This window comes from Myxocyprinus asiaticus, chromosome 18, assembly GCF_019703515.2.
Source record: "Myxocyprinus asiaticus isolate MX2 ecotype Aquarium Trade chromosome 18, UBuf_Myxa_2, whole genome shotgun sequence".
NCBI lineage: Eukaryota > Metazoa > Chordata > Actinopteri > Cypriniformes > Catostomidae > Myxocyprinus > Myxocyprinus asiaticus.
The window spans coordinates 9,661,457-9,686,007 of record NC_059361.1 but is presented as its reverse complement, the minus strand read 5'-3'; the positions used below and the strand labels follow the sequence as shown (position 1 = coordinate 9,686,007).

At 43.0% G+C, this 24,551-nt stretch overlaps 1 protein-coding gene across 1 annotated transcript in view; it reads right to left on the bottom strand.

The window, feature by feature from the left end:
- Positions 1-1,950: 1,950 nt before the first annotated feature.
- hcn4 (hyperpolarization activated cyclic nucleotide-gated potassium channel 4) overlaps positions 1,951-24,551 on the bottom strand; it is a 136,986-nt gene continuing 114,385 nt past the window's right edge. The window contains exons 7-9 of the mRNA XM_051724991.1: positions 11,214-11,378; positions 2,934-3,626; positions 1,951-2,801 (exon numbers count right to left, since the gene is read on the bottom strand). Coding sequence (XP_051580951.1) covers positions 1,951-2,801; positions 2,934-3,626; positions 11,214-11,378 — 1,709 coding nt within the window. The remainder of the gene's footprint in view (positions 2,802-2,933; positions 3,627-11,213; positions 11,379-24,551) is intronic.

Genomic DNA, 24,551 nt, shown 5'->3' with positions numbered 1-24,551 from the left:
TTTGGTGCTTTTCAAATTTAAACAGAATCTAAATGTATTCTGAGATGTACTGTATTGTGGGTCTGGATTTGCTTTTTGCAGCTTTTCTAAAATAATGCCCAGGAAAGAGGTGGACTGATGCTGGTCATCGTGTTCTTATTTTCAAGCTGACAAGGGTCAAAAAGGTCAAGGGTCGCCCAAAAGGTGGCTGTCTGTCTCATTAAATCAGAACAGTGTCTGAGAGATCTGACCTGTGAGGGACTCAGGTGTGCGTGTTTGTGACTGATGGAGCTCTGCTACAAGTTTCTTCTATCCCTGAAAGGCAGAACAATTTCATTTCATTTTTATGTGATAATTTTCTTTCACAATACATTCAGAATTCTTCAATAATTTCCATCTGATGTCAACCCTTTAGCAGCTAAATATATAGAAACAAACAAAATCACTTAAGAGCAGCTCTTTGACTAATGTTACAATGCTGTTGATTTGTGTTGGCCTATTTTATGTACAAAAAAGAAATGATGCATGGACGTTTTCCATTTCTTTTCTGTTTCTGTGAAAAGGCAAAATTATTCTTGGTAAGTCAAACTTGATTGCCATTTGCACCAAGCTATATTATTAGAGTACCTCACACACACACACGCACACGCACACACACAGACACACACACACGCACACAGACACACACACACGCACACAGCACACACACACACACACACACACACACACACACACACACACACACACACACACATATGTTGGTGCGGCTATCCTTATGAGGACTCTCCATAGACATAATGATTTTTATACTGTGCGAATGACAGATTATATCCCCTAATCCTACCCCTAAACCTAACCCTCACAAAAAACTTTCAGCATTTTTAAATTTTCAAAAAAACATAGTTTAGTATGTTTTTTTAAGCAATTTGAATTATGGGGATACTAGAAATGTCCTCATAAACCACATTTATAGCATAATACCCTTGTAATTACCAGTTTGTAACCTAAAAAAATGTCCTCGTAAACCACCCAAACCCGCTCACCCCAACAGACAGTCTGCAGGGCTAAATTGCCATTCATGTTTAACAACCGCCATATGATCCTGGAAGACACGAGTGAATTGTGATTTAGCTGGGACACTGCTGTAAAATCTCTGTTTCTAAAACATCTCCCTTACCCTGAAGCCTACTCAATGCCCATGTGGTTAAACAATAAAAAGAAAAGAGAAGAAAAGAAAGAAAAGAAAAGAAAAGAAAGATAAACATTGGTTAAGAGAACATTGACTGATAATCTTTTTGGTTTTCCAATGTTCTTTTCTCCTTGGAAGGTGGTATAGTCCCTTACATACAATCCCTTATATTCAAGATCAGCAATATGCGATCCTTTTTAGGGTGTCTTGTTGACTAAAAAGGTATTTTGTGACACATAAAAACAGTTTTTATATGCAGGCTTGAGTGCATAGGATCCTGCAAAGTAGTCTCTGTATACTGTCCATATCAATCAATATTACCAACCCCCTTGTGGATGAATTTGGCATAGTTATAAAATGAACAAAACACGTCCTTTAGGTTTCAATATACAGTATATAGCATTTCACACCCTCCTATAGACTGATTAAAATATCTATAAATATAATTCCATATATATATATATATATATATATATATATATATATATATATATATATATATATCACACACACACACACACACACACACCACCCCTGTATATATTCATGAGTGAAAAAGGAGAATAACAAAGACAAAAAAAGAGGAGAAATCTAGATCTCTAAATTACCTTAGTAATATTTTTTTTTTTAAATCACAGTAATATTTAGATATTTAAAATGATTAAGATTAAAACACAGTGTAGATACAGAGATAAAGAAAGAAAATTTTAAATGCCACACAGAGGAAGATTGCTATTACTGAGTTAGGGGATCAGGGGTGCACAGGAGGGTGTGATTTAGCCTCACAAATTGGAAGGAAGTTTAGAACGTAGCGGTTCTAGTTCAGACGAATGGGCATCTGAGGCCCTTGGGAGAGAAAGTGCCAGTGACGTCCCTATAGAATGAGCCTGGGCTCGTGACCCAGGAGAAGTCTGTACAGGGGTAGCCATATGCCCAGATACCGAGCCACAGGGATTGGGAGTTAGCGTTGGCGAGGAATACGGGGAGAGGCAGTAACCAGGCTCCAAAATGGACCGAGGGGGAGACTGACCCAGAGCTTGGGCTCCCTCTGTAGATAGTGATGGGTGGGAACTGGACAGTATATTCAAATCTTCATAAAAGCGGCCCAGTGGAGAGTCTGTCCCCGAGGTGTGGTGGCCCGGGAGCTGGCCAGGACAGGAGGTCTGGGGTAGAAGCAGAGAGCTGTGTGAGCCCGCTGTGCTGGAAGGGTCACTATACAGAAAAGTTCTCCCTGCAACAGGGCTGTGGAATGCTGGACTAGGGGCTAAAGGTGTATAGCAAGGTGAGGCGTTAGCTGAGCCGTATTGAGCTAGAGAAGCTAGCGCTGACCTTTCTAAAGGAAGTTGGGGAAGGTAGCTGGATTGTAGGCTGGCTAAAGTAGGTAGGGTCTGAGATGATGTAGAACCATCATGGGCTTGGGCATGGCTAGAAGAAGGAGATCCAGGTGGGGGAGTATGCAAGAGGTTCAACCCTGTTAAAGTCTTGCCCCCTCCACCAGCGAACTGCTGTAGGGAGCCCATCTGAGTGGGCTTTGGTGGGGGCTGGCCATGTAACAACTGACTAGGGGCAAGACTGAACAAGCCCATGGAAAAGGGGCTATTATTAGACGAGGTTGTAGACAAGATCCCACTGGTGATGCCAAGTGATGAGCCGCCCCCAGAGGAACCAGTTGAAAGTCCACCAGAAGGGCTTCCTAGTGCTCCCCCAGTTGCACCACCTATAGCTCCTGTTGATGAATACCCTATCACACACCCAGAGCCTCCCCGTCGGACACCTGCTATTGCCCCTTGCTGGAGGCATCCTGAAAGTGGAGGGCTGCTGGGAGGAATGGGCTGCTTCTGTCTGGGCTGAGAATGGAGCTGTGCTGTACTGGAATTTGGAGATGTCGAGGAGGAAGTGAAGCTCCCGAATGGGAACGCAGTCGCCCCACTGGGCCTAGACTGGGAGCTGCTACCAAATGCCTGCTGGCTAGTACTGCTGGAAGCAGTGGCACATGACAAGTGGTGTGTCCGTAAGGATGTGAGAAGAGGGGTATCAACTGCAGTCCAAGGCTTTGAAGGCGAACTAGAAGGAGAGTCACCAATTGATCCAGAACCTCCTAACTTTGGTACTACCGTTTGAAACCTCTTCAACCGGCTGGATGGCTCCTTCCTCGACCCCAGGACAGAAACAGGAGGTCGGAAGAGAGTGGCAGGAAGATGGGGATGGTGGGTTAGTGCAATAGCGACTGAAGTGGTTGCAGCAGCAGCCTGTAGAGGTGCCTGGATTAAGGGGGCCCAGATTACAGGTGTAGGAGAAGGAGGAGCAGGCGGAGACGGGCTCTGCATCAGGTGTGCGCAGTGAGCCATGTCTCGATCATGCTGCACAATCTGTTGGATGATTTCACTCTCCTGATAGTTCAAAACCCCAGAATTCAAGTCGTGCTGGACCTTATGCTGAAGAATAGAGTTCTTCTTCCCTAATGGATGAAAAACAAATATCATCAAGTAATCTGTAGTCTGCAGGACACAAGTTATTTTATTACTCCAAGATGATACCACACTAACAAAAGTACCTAAACATACCATCATAAGAGCATGTTTCTTTTTTCTTGGACATGATGCCATATAAATCCATGGTATTTGTATAAAGTTCCTTAGAATATCATGTAAATAATATGGCGTTTGAATAGTATAATCATTTAGTAACATGGTATATCAAAGCACTAAGGTATTACTATCTGATACATCACTTTACCATGGTATAGCCATAGCACATTTATTAATGCAATAGCTTTCAGAATTTCCAATAAAAACAAAATAAAGTACATGAAAACACATCAGATACTGCAGTTGGGAAGAATGAGTTCTCATGCATTTCCCATTATATTTTTTGTGTGCAGGTTGGCTTCATTTTGCATAACTTAAATTACAGAAGTAGTTATCTTTATTTACAACTGTATATCTACACTATAAAACAACTTGTTTGACAGTATAGCTCTCTTAGTAATTAATTATTTTTCTTATTTTTCAGGCTTTAGCATAAATCTAAAAATGTGCTTAGGTATGCAAAAATGATCATGTTCCATGAAGCCTTGTATAAGCATGTTTAGTTGCACTGCACCCTACATTCAAATATATAATATTTTTTTTTAAATATGTATAACCACCCCACCACCACCACCACAAAAAATATCTATATTATTCACCCTTAGGCAACAGCCTGAATATTAAAGATTGAGACTAGTGTTTTATACATTCTGTCCACCGTTTAACACCCCTTTGATTCCTCCCTTTCATTTGTCACATCACCCCGGTAAACCGGTCTCTGTCTTCTCTCCGGGCACCTCAGTTAGCTCTAGGACAGCTCAGAGCACAATCAGACACTGAGGGGCATCTTAAAGTGAAGTGAAAGGCTGAATAGAAATAGCTCAGCATAGCAGGGGGCAGATAGCTCCTGCAGCCACACCGGCCTGTGGTTGACTGCTCCTCTGTTAAGCCCCAGATAAGAAAGAGTTCAAAAAGACAGAGCAAACATGACCTCTAAGTTCCATACAATTGATATAACAGGAGAAGAAGAGTTTGGAGAAGCAGAGGGCACTTTGCTATCTTTGGTAATGGCTGCATGGAGAAACAGTATCATTTACAACTCTAATCTTACTGGGGCGTTTTGTGACACGAGAGACTTTTGATCTTCTGGCAGTATACAACTCAAATGTGTTTTACAGATTACCCCTGATTTCATAAACTTTACAGCTGCGTTAAACTTGATTTAATCTCACAAAAACATGTCCAGGTCAAATGTAACCCTGAAAACACAAGGATAAAAACAAAAACAAAACAAACAAAAAAATATTAAATAATAAATGAGTATATTTTGCCTAAAGAAAATTAGGCTTTTTTTGCATGATGTAACATAATTAAGCTCATTCTCCTTACTGTAATACATACTTTTTTTTTTTTACAGTACTAAGGTAAAAATTAAAATCAGCATAAAACCAGTACAACAAATACTACCATGATGTAAATATCTCATTATTTAGATAAAACTAAAATAATGTTACAATACAATTGTAAAAAAACAATAAAAAAAGCATTGTTTTCCTTGAGCAAATATAATGTATTCTTTTATTTTATTTATTTTTTTATTTTGGGGTGAAAAATGACCTAGAGTCTGGATATGTTCTTGACAGGTTTCATGAGATTTTAAATTATTAAATGTGTCAAGGATACTAAAATAAAGCCAGCAATGACCTATTTCTAGGGTGAAATCTTGAATGTTATCCTTCCAAGAACATCACAATGCAGATTGTCAGAAACAACTTGGTAATAATAATTCTATAATTCTCATTTTCTTCATATTAATCTTCTTTGAAGGGACTTTGAGTTGCTAAACTGCAAATAGGATTAGAATTTAGATCAGACTTGAAAATTTTACTACACTGCAGGGAAACGAGCGACCTGTGAACCTTGATTAATTTCAATACAGATGCTCAGATAGATGCAAATTACACAAATCTGAAATTCATTAGTGATGTCTTCACTGTTTGAATGAGTGTTACAAACAGTGCAGGTTTAAATCTGCTAAAGACAACAGATCAAAAATAGAACCAAAAATATGAACAAGAAAGGACATTACCTATCAGGCCCAGAACAAATTTGCAAATTTTTATCACATTTTCAGTTCTGGTTTGGCAAAAAACAAAACATGTGGAATGGATTTAAACACAGTAAACCTATTAGAGCTGAGAGTACTACACTCTTGTTGGTAGCTGAAAGTATAAAATTAGTCATAAGTAAATTAGCAAGGGGTATGTGTAGTAGCCGTACACTGTCGTGCACTCCATATGCATTTGTAATAGTCAACACACACGGAACGTCTTTTTAAAGATGCCTTTCCATTTGTGTGTTATTCCTGGTTGTGGTCGTTATCTCTTGCCTTCTGACGGTCACGATCGCTGTCTTTCGTGTCTGGGCACTACCCACCCGGAGACAGTGTTTGTGGATGGGTCATGTACTCATTGCGAGAACATGACCATGGCAACGTTGCGGTCGTGGCTTGCCTTCATAAGAAAGCAAGCCACCCCAGCGGCTCCCCGCCTCGGTCCTTCTACCTATGGGTATGAGGCCAGCGCGGCTAGCACTTGGGGCGATTTGGGGACCTCAATGGGACCACCTACGCCGGGTATCCCCCCACGGACCTCCCATTCCTCAGCACACTCATCTGCCCCGATCAGGCTTCCGGATGAGTCCGCCGGCTCGTCTCACAGCGAGTTCGACCTCTTGTTCGGAGCCCGCGAAGGTGATGAGCTCTCGAGTGCAGTATCGGAGAGTGGGCTCGTCCAGTTAGACGCGGAAGCCTCAGCTGGGCTCCCCCCCTCAGGTACGGTCACCCAGTCACAGACTGACGCGGAGATGATGGACATGCTTTCCTGGGCAGCCGCAAGCGTCAGGCTAGAGTGAAACCCTCCACTCTCCCCTGAACCCTCGCGGCTCGATGATTGGTTCCTGGGCTCGCGGCGCCGCTCACAGCCATGCCCCGCCCCAGTTCCTTTCTTCCTGGAAATGCATGAGGAGCTGACAAGGTCGTGGGAGGCACCTTTTACTGCCCGGTCCCGATCTTTCAGCTCCCCCGCCCTCACTACCCTCAATGGTGGGATGGCCAAGGGGTATTCAGCGATCCCCCCGGTGGATAAGGCGCTCATGGTGCACCTATGCCCACAGAGCGCCACCACCTGGTGTGGGCACCCGAAGCTCCTGTCCAAGGCCTGTAGGTTTATGTCGTCCCTGACGGCCAAGGCCTACGGTGCAGCTGGACAAGCTGCCTCCGCCCTGCACGCCATGGCTCTCCTGCAAGTCCAACAAGCCAAGGATAAAGGAACTGCACGAGGGTAGTTCCGCCCTGGGATTGATGCAGGAACTGCGCTCGGCGACCAACCTCGCCCTCCGGGTGACGAAGGTCACGGCGCAGACTCTCAGGTGGGCGATGTCCACCTTGGTGGTCCAGGAGTGCCACCTTTGGCTCAACCTGGTCGAGATGGGAGAGGCCGACAAGGCACGGTTCCTTCCACGTCTCGATTCTACCTCAACACAAACCCTTCCTGCGGTTTGCATTCGAGTGTCAGGCGTATCAGTACAAGGTCCTCCCTTTCGGCCTGTCCTTGTCCCCTCACGTCTTCACGAAGGTCGCAGAGGCAGCCCTTGCCCCGCTAAGGGAAGTGAGCATTTGCATCCTCAACTATCTCGACAACTGGCTAATCCTAGCTCACTCTCGGGATGTGTTATGTGCGCACAGGGATCTGGTGCTCTCGCACCTCAGCCGACTAGGGCTTCGGGTCAACTGGGAAAAGAGCAAGCTCTTTACAGAGCATCTCTTTTCTAGGCTTGGAGTTGGACTCACAAACGAGTGCACACAGTCGGTGCTGACCTGTTTGAAGGTGTTCAGACAGAAAACAGCGGTTCCACTGAAACTGTTTTAGTGGCTCCTGGGGCATATGGCATCCTCAGTGGTGGTCACTCCGCTCGGGTTGATGCATATGAGAGCACTGGCTCCAGACTCGAGTCCCGGGATGGGCATGGCGCCGTGGGACAGATCACGTGGCCATCACGGTGGTCTGTCGCCGCCTCTTCAGCCCTTGGACCGACCTCACATTTCTATGGGCAGGCGTTCCCCTAGAGCAGGTCTCCAGGCGTGCCGTGGCTACGACAGACACCTCCAAAACTGGCTGGGGCGCTGTATGCAATGGGCACGCAGTCGCCAGCTCCTGGACGGGCCCGCACTGCGTTGGCACATCAACTGCCTCAAGTTGTTGGCAATTCTGCTCGCCCTGCGGAGGTTTCGGCCGTTGATCCAGGGCAAGCATATGTTAGTTCAGACAGACAACATGGCAACACGGCAACAGGGGCAGTGGTGGCTCAGTGGTTAAGGCTCTGGGTTACTGATCAGAAGGTATGGGGTTCAAGCCCCAGTACTGCCAAGATGCCACTGTTGGGCCCTTGAGCAAGGCTCTTGACCCAATCTGCTCCAGGGGTGCCGTATCATGGCTGACCCTGCACTCTGACCCCAGCTTAGCTGGGATATGTGAAAAAAAAAGAATTTCACTGTATATGTGCAAATGTATAATGTGTGATAAATAAATACAATTATAATTATTATTAATTATACATCATCCGTCAAGGCGGTTTACGCTCCTGTTGTATGTCACAACTCACCGCCATCTCCTCCTCTGGAGTCAGCAGCACCTCAAGTTCCTGCGAGCCACTCACATCCCGGGTGACCTCAACACTGCAGCGGACGTGCTGTCATGACAGGTTACCCTCAGGGGAGAGTGGAGACTCCACCCTCAGGTGGTCCAGCTGATTTGGAGTCGATTCGGGCAAGCACAGGTAGACCTGTTCACTTCTCGAGAATCCTCCCACTGTCCGCTCTGGTACGCCCTGACCAAGGCACCTCTCGGTATAGACACGCTGGCACACAGCTGGCCCCCTAGACTATGCAAATATGTGTTTCCCCCAGTGAGCCTACTTGCACAGACCCTGTGCAAGGTCAGGGAGGATGAGGAGCAGGTCATCCTGGTAGCACCCTACTGGCCCACCCAGACATGGTTCTTGGACCTCACGCTCCTCGCGACACCCCCCCCCAGCAAATTCCACTGAGGAAGCACCTTCTTTCTCAGGGACAGGGCACCATCTGACACCCGCGACCAGACCTCTGGAATCTCCATGTCTGGCTGCTGGATGGGATGCGGAAGACTTAAGTGGCCTACCACCTGTGCAGGAGACCTGCAAGCTTTCTCTGTCAGCGAAACGTGCCTGGAGTTCGGTCCGGGCTACTCTCAGGTGATCCTGAGACCCTGACTGGGCTATGTGCCCAAGATTCCCACGACCCCATTTAGGGAGGTGGTGAACCTGCAAGCACTGCCCCAGGAGGAGGCAGACCCAGCCCTGATGTTGCTGTGTCCGGTGCGCACTTTACGCATCTATTTGGATCGCACGCAGAGCTTTAGAGTCTCTGAGCAGCTCTTTGTCTGCTTTGGTGGACAGCGGAAAGGAAACGCTGTCTCCAAGCAGAGGATCGCCCACTGGATCATTGATCATAGCAATGGCATATCAGGCTCAGGACGTGCCGCCTCCGGCAGGGCTACGAGCCCATTCTACCAGGAGTGTGGCGACCTCCTGGGCCTTGACCAGTGGCGCCTCTCTAATAGACAATTGCAGAGCAGCGGGCTGGGCAAAACCCAACACCTTTGCGAGGTTCTAAAATCTCCGGGTGGAGCCGGTTTCGTCCCGTGTAGTGGCAGGCACAAGCAGGTAAGTCCGGGACCACTGGCCGGGTGTATCGCTTGCGCATAGCGCCTTTCACCTCCCCTGAGCTGAAGATGTGCGCTGTTGACTCCCAGCAGTGTTCACAAACTGTGTTCCCTGGATGACTTCCTCCGAGCCCTGTGGCAGACGAATTTGCAGAGAAACTCGCTGCCGGATCAGTACATGTGCTAACTAAGCCCTGTACTTGGGTAGGTGCTCTGCATGTGTTGGTTCCCCATAGGTAACCCCATGCGATGTATATCTTCCGCTAATTCGTTTCCCTGTTGGTAAACTGCGTCTTCCTTGAGCAGAGGCCCTGCCTGCCCCAGTCACCATGTTTGTAGAAACTCCTCCCCCATAGGGTAGGACCTACCATGGGACTTCTCCACATGACATACTTCCGACAAGGCTCGGCAAGACCATGTGACGTATTTCCACTCAAAACACCCCCCCCCTCCCCCCTGGGTGGGGTGTGGTCTCTGCGGTGTCTTCCCCTTGGGAGTGACACCCCCCCGACGTAGACCTGGTGGCCCCAGTCAGTTAACAAATTTCACTCTTTTTTTGGGGAGAAGGAAAAAAAAAGAGGATAAGAGGCCACGACTGGGCTAGCCTTTCTCTATCTTTTGGGCAGTCAACTTGTTCCCGAAGGGCCGTTCGACACTCATAACAGCGTTGGGGGAGGTTACATGTCGGCCTAGTGTGCTGGCTACGAGGCACACAGTGGTCTGCCCATCACACACCGCCAGTTCACGTAACACAGTTCAGCTAGTTGTGGCATTTCGTATAGGGACCCCTAGTGTCACTACATCGACACAACGTAGAGTGAGTGACAGATAGGGAACGTCATGGTTACTTTCGTAACCTCCGTTCCCTGATGGAGGGAACGAGACGTTGTGTCCCTCCTGCCACAACGCTGGACTACCCGCTGAAATGGCCAGGACCTTGTCTCGGCTCCTCAGCACAAAACCTGAATGAGTGGTTGCATACCAGCTCCTTTTATACCCGTATGTTTGGGGGAGTGGTATGCAAATACCACTCGCCAATTTTCATTGGCCTTTTATCAAAGACCAGAGGTGTTTCGGGCTACATCGACATCACTACATCGACACAACGTCTCATTCCCTCCATCAGGGAACGGAGGTTACGAAAGTAACCAGGACGTTTTTCAGAGAATGTATTTTTAATGTGTATTTTGTCTTATTGTACTGGCAGAGTTTTTATAGTCAAAACAAGTGAAAAAAATCTACCAGTGCTGAAGAAGTAATCCAAAGTATTTAGAATACGTTACTGACCTTGAGTAATCTAACGGAATACATTACAAATGACATTTTACAGCATGTATTCTGTAATCTGTAGTGGAATACATTTCAAAAGTAACCCTCCCAACCCAGGCAATACTGAACATTTCAAGCAGTGCAACATCATTGTCAAAGGACCTTGGTATGATGCAATATCACTTGTCACCTCAGAAATAAAAATGTCTTTTAATCCAGTGTTGTGTAAAATGTCTTACATTTTAAACAAATGGCAAAAGATCATGGTTCATATATCATGGTTCATGTAAGTTAATTCGCTACACTGAAAATGGCATTACATTGTTAGATACAGTACTGTATCTCACACAGTGCATTCTGGTTGTATACTGTACTTTTTGCATGTTATATGCAAACAGACAATTCACATACAGCAAATAAATAGTTTGGGTGGTATGCCATTCTGAACATACCAAGAGACTCATCTACTGCTAAGGTTTGAGATCTTACCGATACGATCCAGGCGGTCTAGAGCAACGGTCTCGAATGCTCTCCTCATCATGGGATACTCTTCCAGGACTTCATTGAAGTTGTCCACAGAGAGTGAATACAGACGGCAGTATGTATCTGCCCGAACGCTGGCAGTGCGTCTACCCTGTGTCAGCAGACAGATCTCTGGACAAGACACACACATAAACACATAATAGTTCATTTCAGTTTGTTACTGTGATTATTTATATTTATAAAAAAAGTTGGTTACTTATTCAAAATGGTTCTACAAATTTTCTATAAATCCTTCTATAAATCAAAATGTATTATAAGTGCTAAGATATGAGATGTGATTTATATATATATTTAAGCAATATCACACGAGCAAGAGTGCGATATGGCCCTACATCAGCACTGCTGTGATTCGACCGCAGGCCGAGTGCCGTAGGTAATCACAGCAGTGCTGGTTTAGGGCCATATCGCACGATTGCAAGTGTGATATTGCTTATATACAACAGTTTAATGAACACTGAGCACGGTCATAAAAAATGCATTTGTGCATGGAACTACTTTCTTACGAGACAGATCAGAATCTGCCGTTGCTGGTTCAAACCAAATGATGCGTCCGTCTGTGTAATTAATCAGTCTGTTGTGTCTCTCAGCTGTGATGAGCCGTAATGCTGAAGTTGTTCGTTTAAAGCCCTTTAAAGCTATTTCCTAGCTTTAGTAGTGTAGTAGTAATAAGAGCAATCATGTAGTGCTGTTGTACGTAAACACTGACTGACGCTGACTTAACGTCACCTAACTGGCTCATATTACACACAAAAATTATCTTTTGCCACCACCTGCTGGCTAACATATGTAATATCAAAAAATTACATGTAAAGAGACACATATACAGTAGCTCTTAATACATCTGCACTGCTTTTACACTTTAGTTTAGAACGGCTCGAACACAAGCGGAGTGATACACACATATGCAGTGCATATGTGTTAAGAGCTACTGTATGTGTGTCTTTTTACATTTTTTAGTTTTTTTTACATTACATATGTAAGCCAGCAGGTGGTGGCAAAAGTGACATTTTTGTGTGTATTATGAGCCAGTTAGGTGACGTGAAATGAATCCACGTCAGCCAGTGTTTACATACAACAGTGCTCCGTGATCGCTCGTATTACTATTACAATACTAAAGCTAGGAAATAGCTTTAAACGGCTTTAAATGAACAACTTCAACATTAAGGCTCATCACAGCTGAGAGACACAACAGACTGATTAATTACACAGGCACTTACCTCTTACTGGAGTTTCCACATTGGAGATGACGTGCTGTTTAAAATGGCGGAGGAGATTGCAGTTTCTATAGTGAATGACTCTTACGCCCCGGCTACCGTGAAATAGGGAGAAATACCCCCGCTTGGATGGCTACTTTTCCACTGAGAAAGCTGATCTTCAGAAAGCTGACAGCATCTCTGCTTGGGTGCGACAACAGGTGATCACACACGCTCCATCTCTCTCTCTCTCTCTCTCTCTCTCTCTCTCTCTCACACACACACACAAACACACACACGCACAAATACATCCTTGTTGTTTATCCAATAACTTGTTAGAAACAGCACAAGCTGTGATTCTATTTCTGAAGTGACATTATTGAATTACTAACGGAGGCTTGGATGCATCATTTGGTTTGAACCAGCAATGTCAGATTCTGATTCGTTGTATAAGAAAGTAGTTCCATGCACAAATGCGTTTTTATGACAGTACTCAGTTTTTCCTATTTTGTTTTAAATGTACTTGTTCATTGAACTGTTGTATATAAGCAATATCATTAATATATATTATATTAATATATAATATATTAAGCATGATATTGATTATGTTACAGCCTTATTCCAAAATGGATTAAATTCATTATTTTCCTCAAAATTCTACAAACAATACCCCATAATGACAACGTGAAAGTTTGTTTGAAATTTTTGCAAATTTATTAAAATTAAAAAAAGAAAAAAATCACATGTACATAAGTATTCACAGCCTTTGCCATGACACTCAAAATTGAGCTCAGGTGCATCCTGTTTCCACTGATCATCCTTGAGATGTTTCTACAACTTGATTGGAGTCCATCTGTGGTAAATTCACATGGACATTGGACATGATTTGGAAAGGCACACACCTGTCTATATAAGGTCCCACAGTTAACAGTGCATGTCAGAGCACAAACCAAGCCATGAAGTCCAAGGAATTGTCTGTAGCCCTCCGAGACAGGATTGTATTGAGGCACAGATCTGGGGAAGGGAACAGAAAAATTTCTGCAGCATTGAAGGTCCCAATGAGCACAGTGGCCTCCATCATCCGTAAATGGAAGGAGTTTGGAACCACCAGGACTCTTCCTAGAGCTGGCCGCCTGGCCAAACTAAGCAATCGGGAGGAGAAGGGCCTTAGTCAGGGAGGTGACCAAGAACCCGATGGTCACTCTGACAGAGCTCAGCATTTCTCTGTGGAAAGAGGAGAACCTTTCAGAAGAACAACCATCTCTGCAGCACTCCACCAATCAGGCCTGTATGGTAGAGTGGCCAGACGGAAGCCACTCCTCAGTAAAAGGCACATGACAGCCCACCTGGAGTTTGCCAAAAGGCACCTGAAGGACTCAGACCATGAGAAACAAAATTCTCTGGTCTGATGAAACAAAGATTGAACTCTTTGGCCTGAATGGAAAGCGTCACGTCTGGAGGAAACCAGGCACCGCTCATCACCTGGCCAATACCATCCCTACAGTGAAGCATGGTGGTGGCAGCATCATGCTGTGGGGATGTTTTTCAGCGGCAGGAACTGGGAGACTAGTCAGGATTGAGGGAAAGATGAATGCAGCAATGTCACTCTGGACCTCAGACTGGGGTGAAGGTTCATCTTCCAACAGGACAATGACCCTAAGCACACAGCCAAGATAACAAAGGAGTGGCTACGGGACAACTCTGTGAATGTCCTTGAGTGGCCCAGCCAGAGCCCAGACTTGAACCCGATTGAACATCTCTGGAGAGATCTGAAAATGGCTGTGCACCGACGCTCCCCATCCAACCTCATGGAGCTGGAGAGGTCCTGCAAAGAAGAATGGGAGAAACTGCCCAAAAATAGGTGTGCCAACCTTGTAGCATCATACTCAAAAAGACTTGTGGTTGTAATTGGTGCCAAAGGTGCTTCAACAAAGTATTGAGCAAAGGCTGTGAATACTTATGTACATGTGATTTTTTTTCATTTTTTATTTTTAATACATTTGCAAAGATTACAAACTTCTTTCACGTTGTCATTATGGGGTATTGTTTGTAGAATTTTGAGGAAAATAATGAATTTAATTAATTTTGGAATAAGGCTGTAACATAACAAAATGTGGAAAAAGTGAAGCGCTGTGAATACTTTCCGGATGCACTGTATATTGTGAATATAGTCATGGTTAAAGGGTGTTAAGCAAAACATTCACAAGCAGGGTTGACTATCCTGACTATATTCACAATATAACACTAAAGCCTTGAATGCCTTAATGCTGTTAACATTTAATGCAAACTGTTTGCATTTGGGTGCATTGCAGTGATATTCTGTACACAGTAGCTGGAGAACAGCATTTCACATCATAGCTGTTACTATATAATGTATTGTAGCATGACTGGAATGCTGTATTGATATCAGCATCAAGGACCACTATCCAGCAACAGAAGCGTAATAATCTACATAATAAAAGTTGTGTATTTGGTTTTATTATAAATTGTTTTTTGGGGGGGGGGGTTACCCTTTTTCTCCCAATTTGGAATGCCCAATTCCCAATGCGCTGTAAGTCCTTGTGGTTGCATAGTGATTTGCCTCAGTCTGGGTGGCAGAGGATGAATCCCAGTTGCCTCTGTGTCTGAGACAGGCAACCTGTGCATCTTATCACATGGCTTGTTGAGTGCGTTGCCATGGAGACATAATGCATGTGGAGGCTTCACGCCATCCACTGTGGCAACCATGCTCAATTTACCATGCGCCCCACCAAGAACAAACCACATTATAGCAACCACGAGGAGGTTACCCCATGTGACTCTACCCTCCCTAGCAACCGGGCCAATTTGGTTGCTTAGGAGACCTGGCTAGAGTCACTCAGCACGCCCTGGGATTCAAACTAGCGAACTAGCGAACTCCAGGGATGGTAGCCAGCATATTTTACCACTGAGCTACCCAGGCCCCCTGATTTTTACTTACAAAAAGTTAATGTAAAATTCAGTTGCTCTCATTGCTCTCATCATATTGCATTTTTTTCATGCAATTTTCTCATGTAAAAATTTTTCAATAATTGAATTTAAATGAATTCTCTGCAACAGAACTGATCAAAGCATTGTTCTTTCTCATATCATAACACTTTAATAGCAGCATACCTATCAACAGTAATTATACTTTCTGCTTGTTTTACATTGTTCCTATAGACACACAGACAGCAACTGAATTGAAGCAGCACAAAATAACTGACAACAGCATCAAATTCTACAAGATTTAACAGCGTACTTCCACAATATCTTTGTGTAGCTGATTGGCGTGAACCTGTACATAAAGATTAGTCTTCTAATACACTTCCGATTGCATTCTCTAAGTCTACAACAGGACTGTAATGACCATAGACCCAGAGGTTCCAATTTCCAGAATAGTGGTCAGATTATTTTTTTTTTTGCCTGATCCTCAAACATTTACATTTGGTCCCTCCAGGCTTGAATATTTAGGGCCCCAGCACTGAAAGTGCTGAGACCCTATTGTTCTTCTAAGAATTTTTTTTTTTTCAAGGTTTCGGGGGCTTTTGGGGCACTTAACATGCTCAAAAAGTTAGAGTCATTGGCCATTAGGGACTGGCAACAGTTCATACATGGGCATGTAGATGGGGCTCTGTAGCACCACCTAGAAGATGGACAAGTTTTGGGGGATTTGTAGCACATGCCTTTTGAGCTATGGTCACCAAACTTTGTACATATACAGTTGAAGTCAGACATTTACATACACTTAGGTTGAAGTCAGTAAAACTAATTTTTTAACCACTCCACAGATTTAATATTAGCAAACTATAGTTTTGGCAAGTCGTTTAGGACATCTACTTTGTGCATGACACAAGTAATTTTTCCAAAAATTGTTTACAGACAGATTGTTTCACTTTTAATTGACTATATCACAATTCCAGTGGGTCAGAAATGTACATACACTAAGGTAACTGTGCCTTTAAGCAGCTTGGAAAATTCCAGAAAATGATGTCAAGCATTTAGACAATTAGCTGATTAGCTTCTGATAGGAGGTGTACTGAATTGGAGGTGTACCTGTGGATATATTTTAAGGCCTACCTTCAAACTCAGTGCATATTTGTTTGACATCATGGGAAAATCAAAACAAATCAGCCAAGAACTCTGGCTTTTTTCACAAAAATTTTGGACCTCCTCAAGTCTGGTTCATACTTGGGAGCAATTTCCAAATGCCTGAAGGTACAACGTTCATCTGTACAAACAATGGTACACAAGTATAAACACCATGGGACCATGCAGCCATCATACCACTCAGGAAGGAGACACATTCTGTCTCCTAGAGATGAATGTAGTTTGGTGCAAAAAGTGCAAATCAATCCCAGAACAACAGCAAATGATCTTGTGAAGATGCTGGAGGAAACAGGTAGACAAGTATCTATATCCACAGTAAAACGAGTCCTATATCGACATAATCTGAAAGGCTGCTCAGCAAGGAAGAAGCCACTGCTCCAAAACTACCATAAAAAGCCAGAAAGCAGTTTGCAAGTGCACATGGGGACAAAGATCTTACTTTTTGGAGAAATGTACTCTGATCTAATGAAACAAAAAATGAACTGTTTGGCCATAATGACCATCGTTATGTTTGGAGGAAAAAGGTTGAGGCTTGCAAGCCAAAGAACACCATCCCAACCTTGAAGCATGGGGGTGGCAGCATTATGTTGTGGGGGTGCTTTGCAGCAGGAGGGACTGGTGCACTTCACAAAATAGATGGCATCATGAGGAAGGAAAATGATGTGGATATATTGAAGCAACATCTCAAGACATCATCCAGGAAGTTACAGCTCGGGTCTTCCAAATGGACAATGACCCCAAGCATACCTCCAAAGTTGTGGCAAAATGGCTTAAGTACAACAAAGTCAAGGTATTGGAGTGGCCATCACAAAGCCCTGACCTCAAGCGTGTGTGAGCAAGGAGGCCTTCAAATCTGACTAAGTTACACCAGTTCTGTCTGGAGGAATGGGCCAAAATACCAGCAACTCATTGTGAGAAGCTTGTGGAAGGCTACCCAAAATGTTTGACCCAAGTTAAACAATTTAAAGGCAATGCTACCAAATACTAACAAATTGTATGTAAACGTCCGACCAACTGGGAATGTGATGAAAGGAATAAAAGCTGAAATAAATCATTCTCTCTACTATCATTCTGACATTTCACATTCTTAAAATAAAGTAGTGATCCTAACTGCCCTAAGACAGGGAATGTATTCTACGATTAAATGTTAGAAATTGTAAAAAACTGAGTTTAAATGTATTTGGGTAAGGTTTATGTAAACATCTGTCTTCAAATATAGATCTCATCAAGCCGGACAATTTTCGAGCTGACAGTCATAAGCTCCGCCCAACAGGAAGTCGGTCATTTTGGATTGTTTGAAAACTGCATGCTCTGGAATTTGAAATACTCCTCCTAGCGGATTCATGTTACAGATACCAAATGAGGGAGACATCTTGCCAAGACATTGACGATGCTAAATTACGAAAGGATTTTTGATATATCGAATGGTGTTGCCATGGTGACATGATAAATTAATGTAAAAAAATGGGAAACAGGAAGTGTCTCATCTTCTGCATGCATTGTGTGATTTGCATCAAAATTGAGCCATATGTTTGGCCTTGTGAGCTGATCACATTGATGTGGCCATTGTGGGTCAAGGTCGTAGTGCCACCAACTGGCAGAAGGAAGTGTGGCACTTTTAACAGACTTTGAAATATCCCTTTATGTTTACCTGAATTGCCTCTGATTGTTTTAGAATAATGTCAAGACTTGCAGATTTAAAATTCTGAAGGAATTCTTGATATCTTAAATATGGTTGCCATGGCAATGCATTAAATGTCATTTTTCCTTTTTATGTATATTCATATGTTTTTGAGGTGGCATGCTTGAATTTTCATGATATTTTGCACACACCTCAGAGTTGTTGGCCATTAGGCCTGGGCAAAAGTTAAAACATGGGTGTGGTCTGGGAGCTCTGTAACACCAACTTTTGACAAAACTGGCAGGGTCAGTTTCTTCTACGGTCACCAAACTTGCTACATATATTGTTTTCATCAAGCCGGACAACTTTCAAAAGTTGGCCATTTGGATTGAAGGGCATTTTTTTTAAATTGCAGGCCCGGAACTTTTGAATACTCCTCCTATGGAATTCATGTGATTTTCACCAAATTTAGGCAATATTATGCCAAGACATTGAAGCTACGAAATTTAGAACTGATTTTTGATATTTTGAAAGGTGTCGCCATGGTGAAGCAATACATTTATGGCGAAAAATGGAAAACAGGAAGTGCCTTATATCTTCTGTGTGCACTGTGCAATTTTGATGAAAATTCACTGTATGTTTGGTAATGAAGGCTGATCACACTGATGCAGCTATTATGGGTCACGGTCATAGCGCCACCAACTGGCAGCAGGAAGTATGGCACTTTTAACAGACTTTGAAATAGCCCTCTTGTGTTTACATGAATCAATTCAAAATTCTTTTGAATAATGTCAAGACACTGCTGATGTAAAATTGTAAAGGAATATTTAATATCTTAAATACTGTTGCCATGGCAACACATTAATTGTTATTATTCCTTTCTTCCTATATTTGGTATATTTAGTTGTTTTGAGGCACTTGGCATGCTTAAAATGTCATGAAATTTTGCACACATCAGAGTCGTCGGCCATTAGGTCTGGGTAAAAGTTGCAGGGGGGCGTGCAGGGGGTCACTGTAGCGCCCCTTTAAAATAGGAGTGTAAGACGGCCTCTGTAGCACCCCCATTTTCACCTACAGTCACCAAACTTGGCCGGACAACTTTCAAAATTATAGTCATTAACTTCAACCAACAGGAAGTCAGCCATTTAGGATTTTTTAAGTCTCTGAACTTTTAAATACTCCTCCTAGGGGATTTATGAAACTGTCACCACATTTAGACAACATTATGTCAAGACATTGAAGATGCTAAATTGTGAACAGATTTTAGATATATCGAACGGTTTTGCCATGGTGATGCATTAAATTAATGGTGAAAAATGAGAAAAAGGAAGTGTCTCATATCTTCTGTGCAATATGTGATTTAGATCAAAATTGAGATGTATGTTTAGGCTTGGGGGCTAATCACATGGATGTGACTATTTTGGGTCACGGTCATAGCGCCACCACCTGGCAGCAGGAAGTGTGGCTCTTACAACAGACTTTAAAACAGTCCTCCTTAGGGCTGCAACTAACGATTATTTTGATAATCCATTAATCTAAAGATTATTCGACTATTCTGCGATTATTGCAATGATTAATCATTATCTCTTAACCAATTATTCAGCTTGTGCCTGACTTAAAAGGTTGTATTAAACATGCTTACTAACAATAAAGAAGACAAACATATTTATATTTTTAATATTATATTCAACATTCTCAGATAAAAACATTTCTTCTGCAATATAGCTACTAAAGAAAATGTACATTGTTTTAAAGGAGTTTTAAATATTTTATTGGAAAACAAGCCAAAACAAAACCAAATAAAAAACATATTTTGTTGCAGTGTATAATGGGGTGAAGACTACCCTCTCACCTTTTTGTTCACTTCAATCCATCTTTAACTCACAAAAAACAAACTCTCTCTTATTAATAAAGCTGAGTATTGCCAATTTTCTTCACAATAAGAAATGCACAGTGACACAAATATTATGATTCAAGTCATGAGCCATCACGTTATAATCTAGCTGCAGCAAGCATGCATGCTTGAGGGACAAGCGTCCTCATGACAGAGTGTGCCTCAGCCGTGTGCAGTTTCAGTCTCATAGAAGAGGAACGGACCGCACAGAAAAATGCCAGTTTCTGAGTTTGTAGTTATTTAAATGATCTGCTTCTGTATTATTTAAACTTTAATAAAGCTATAACGCATTAAATATAACTGCATTTAAGATGTAATGCCAGGTTGTTTCCTTTAAAGACGCTCGACATGCAAGTTTTGCTTCAGCGGAGTGGCAGTTCTGGCTCCGTTTATTTCACAACGAGAGTGCTTCTGTATTTACTTATTTTGTATTTTTGCATTATTATTCCCTCACTTTGCGATCTACATCACCTGAAGCTGTGAAAGTTTAGAGTGCATCTGGACTGTGAGCTTTGTAATTATTTCTCTTCTCAGTCAGGAGCGAACTGCAGTGCTGCTCTCGCACATCATCATTCAAGTTTAATGTGATCTCATGTTATGTTTAATGCGATCAAAAGACTATTTGACAACGAAAATTTTTGTTGACAATTTTTGATTGTCGACGTTGTCAATAACGTCAACTAATCGTTTCAGCCCTAGTCCTCTTATATTTACCCAAACTGCTTCAAAATTGTTTAAAATAATGTCAAATGCCAAATGCATGTGTCCACCTTGCATTGTTTTCCGAAAGCCACCAGGAGGAAATGGACCCATGGTGCTTGGGCCGTCATCGATGCTTGCAGCTATATTTGGATTTGTCCTTGCTCTACTCACACAGATGGAATACAGCAACTTTCTATCAAGAAAAAAAAGGATGTGATCCCACAACCAACTATCTTCCCCCATTTTTGGATTAAAATTGTTCTGTAATCCACAACTGAAGCACTTAATGCCACTTTAAGAGCTTAGAGGACTGGCAGACCTCATATGTCATGGCAGATCACAAATTGTATGCCCTGTTTAAGAGGGTGCAGGGCTGTGGAGTCTTGGAAATACCACCCCACGGTTCCCTCCAGTAAAACCAACGCCTCTTTCCAAGAAATTTGGATACTGTGACAGGATGTGTCCACTCACTGCCAGCAAATATGTGTATGTCTGGCTGTAGTGGCTTAGATTGTGCCTGTTTGGGGTCTTGGACTGACACAGTGGGCTTCTCCCATGATTGTGCCATGGGTTGTGCCCTCTGTGTGTCCGTGCACTGGGATTGGAAGCGGGCATATGTCCTGGGTAATCATAGCCAGAGAGAGTGCATGCATTGTCCAAATCCTCTTTTTCTAGGGCCGGAGAACAGCAAAGAGAAGAAAGGACTGACTTCACGAGAGAGCAAGAGCAATTCCACTCAAAGTCTTAGAAAATTAGAACAAAAGTGGAGATATGAGTCACTTGTAAACATACTCATTTAAAGGTAGATTCCGAGTTCAACAGAGCTCAACAGTGCCCGCCCACTTTTTCAGCTGTGTGGGTTCCGTAAGTATTTTTCCCATTACTATCTTCCATAGACTTATCATAAAATCCTCCATTTAAGAGTTGTAATGTATGAACCAAATCAACCATCTCCGATATATATACATATAGACTTTGTTTTAAGGCAAAAAAGTATTTGAAAATCAGACAAAACGGCAAAGGTACAAGTCTGTGTACATACCGTCTTTCATGAGGGCACAGACTACAATCCCATGAAGCATTGCGAATGATGTAATCGAATATAAAACTATGGAAATATATAAAACTATTTATTTTAGGTTATTTATTATAAGTATAGAAACAATATAGTGTATGTTTATTGCAAAATATTCTGATATACACAAAAATATAAAAAGTTTGAGAGTGCAGCGACATTTGTGTCACTCGTTTGTATCATTCAAAGTGCGTCAATGGAGTTGCCGGTCGCTTTTGGGCTTATTTCGTGGGCTTTGTTGGCTGCAGTTCTCTGATTGGTGAAGCTTTCTCTGCTGGACCATGGGTAATGTAGTTGTTCAACAGGAATTTTGCTATTAAAGACTATTTTTAAACAGTGAAGTTGAAATAACACAGATGGATGGCTTCAATGGAAGCATACACCATCGCTGAACAATACTGGAGCTCATGGTAGGTCTGTTTTTATTTTCTCCCCAATTTGGCATGCCAAATTCCCAATGTGCTCTAGGTCCTCTTGGTGGCGTAGTGACTCGCCTCAATCCGGGTGGTGGTGGACGAATCTCAGTTGCCTCCGCTCCTGAGACAGTCAATCTGCGCATCTTATCACGTGGTTTGTTGAGCTCGTTACCACGGAGACCTGGTGCGTGTGGAGGCTTCACGCTATTCTCCATGGCATCCACGCACAACTCACCACATGCCCCACCGAGAGGGAGAACCACATTATAGCAACCACGAGGAGGTTAACCCAACGTGACTCAACCCACCCTAGCAACCGGGCCAATTGGTTGCTTAGGAAGCCTGACTGGAGTCACTCAGCACGCCAATAGTAGGTCTGTTTTTAAAGGTTTATAAGTTAGTTTAAAATCAATTAGTCTATGGAAAAAATGTATGGAATTTTTACTTCCGGAACCAGACTATTGCATTCTACTCAAATTGAGCTCAATCAACAGTATTTGTGGCATAATATTGACAACATTTAAAATAAAGTTTGACTAGTCACTACTTTTATTTAAAATAGCAAAAATCAAGATTACAGAAACAGTAAGTATTTTAACGTTTACGGGTTGGCCCCATTCACTTCCACTGTAAGTGCCTCACTGCAACCTCGATTTGTGACTTTTTTTTTTTTTTTTAAAGAAAAGGAAGGACGAGTCAAAATACATTTTTATGCCACAAATGCTGTTGACTGAGTTTAACTTGTATTGGACCCGGAATATCCTTTAAGGTATCCTTACCAATTTAGAAGAAGAGAAAAGAAAGCCTTTATTATTGTCACACATTATAAATTTTCATATACAGTGCATCCGGAAAGTATTCACAGCGCTTCACTTTTTCCACATTTTGTTATGTTACAGCCTTTTTCCAAAATGGATTAAATTCATTATTTTCCTCAAAATTATACGAACAATACCCCATAATGACAATGTGAAAGAAGTTTGTTTCAAATCTTTGCAAATTTATTAAAAATAAAAAACGAAAAAAATCACATGTACATAAGTATTCACAGCCTTTGCCATGACACTCAAAATTTAGCTCAGGTGCAACCTGTTTCCACTGATCATCCTTGAGATGTTTCTACAGCTTGACTGGAGTCCAACTGTGGTAAATTCAGTTGATTGGACATGATTTGGAAAGGCACACACCTGTCTATATAAGGTCCCACAGTTAACAGTGCATGTCAGAGCACAAACCAAGCCATGAAGTCCAAGGAATTGTCTGTAGACCTCCGAGACAGGATTGTAACGAGGCACAGATCTGGGGAAGGGTACAGAAAATCTGCATCATTGAAGGTCCCAATGAGCACAGTGGCCTCCATCATCCATAAATGGAAGAAGTTTGGAACCACCAGGACTCTTCCTAGAGCTGGCCGCCTGGCCAAACTGAGCAATCGGGGGAGAAGGGCCTTAGTCAGAGAGGTGACCAAGAACCCGATGGTCACTCTGACAGAGCTCCAGCATTTCTCTGTGGAGAGAGGAGAACCTTCCAGAAGAACAACCATCTCTGCAGCACTCCACCAATCAGGTCTGTATGGTAGAGTGGCCAGACGGAAGCCATTCCTCAGTAAAAGGCACAAGACAGCCTGCCTGGAGTTTGCCAAAAGGCACCTGAAGGACTCTCAGACCATGAGAAACAAAGATTGAACTCTTTGGCCTGAATGGCAAATGTCAGGTCTGGAGGAAACCAGGCACCGCTCATCACCTGGCCAATACCATCCCTATAGTGAAGCATGGTGGTGGCAGCATCATGCTGTGGGGATGTTTTTCAGCAGCAGGAACTGGGAGACTAGTCAGGATCGAGGGAAAGATGAATGCAGCAATGTACAGAGACATCCTTGATGAAAACCTGCTCCAGAGCGCTCTGGACCTTAGACTGGGGTGAAGATTCATCTTCCAACAGGACAACGACCCTAAGCACACAGCCAAGATAACAAAGGAGTGGCTCCGGGTTAACTCTGTGAATGTCCTTGAGTGGACCAGCCAGAGCCCAGACTTGAACCCGATTGAACATCGCTGGAGAGATCTGAAAATGGCTGTGCACCGATGCTCCCCATCCAACCTGATTGAGCAAAGGCTGTGAATACTTATGTACATGTGATTTTTTTTTCGTTTTTATTTGTAATAAATTTGCAAAGATTTGAAACAAACTTCTTTCACGTTGTCATTATGGGGTATTGTTTGTAGAATTTTGAGGAAAATAATGAATTTAATCCATTTTGGAATAAGGCTGTAACA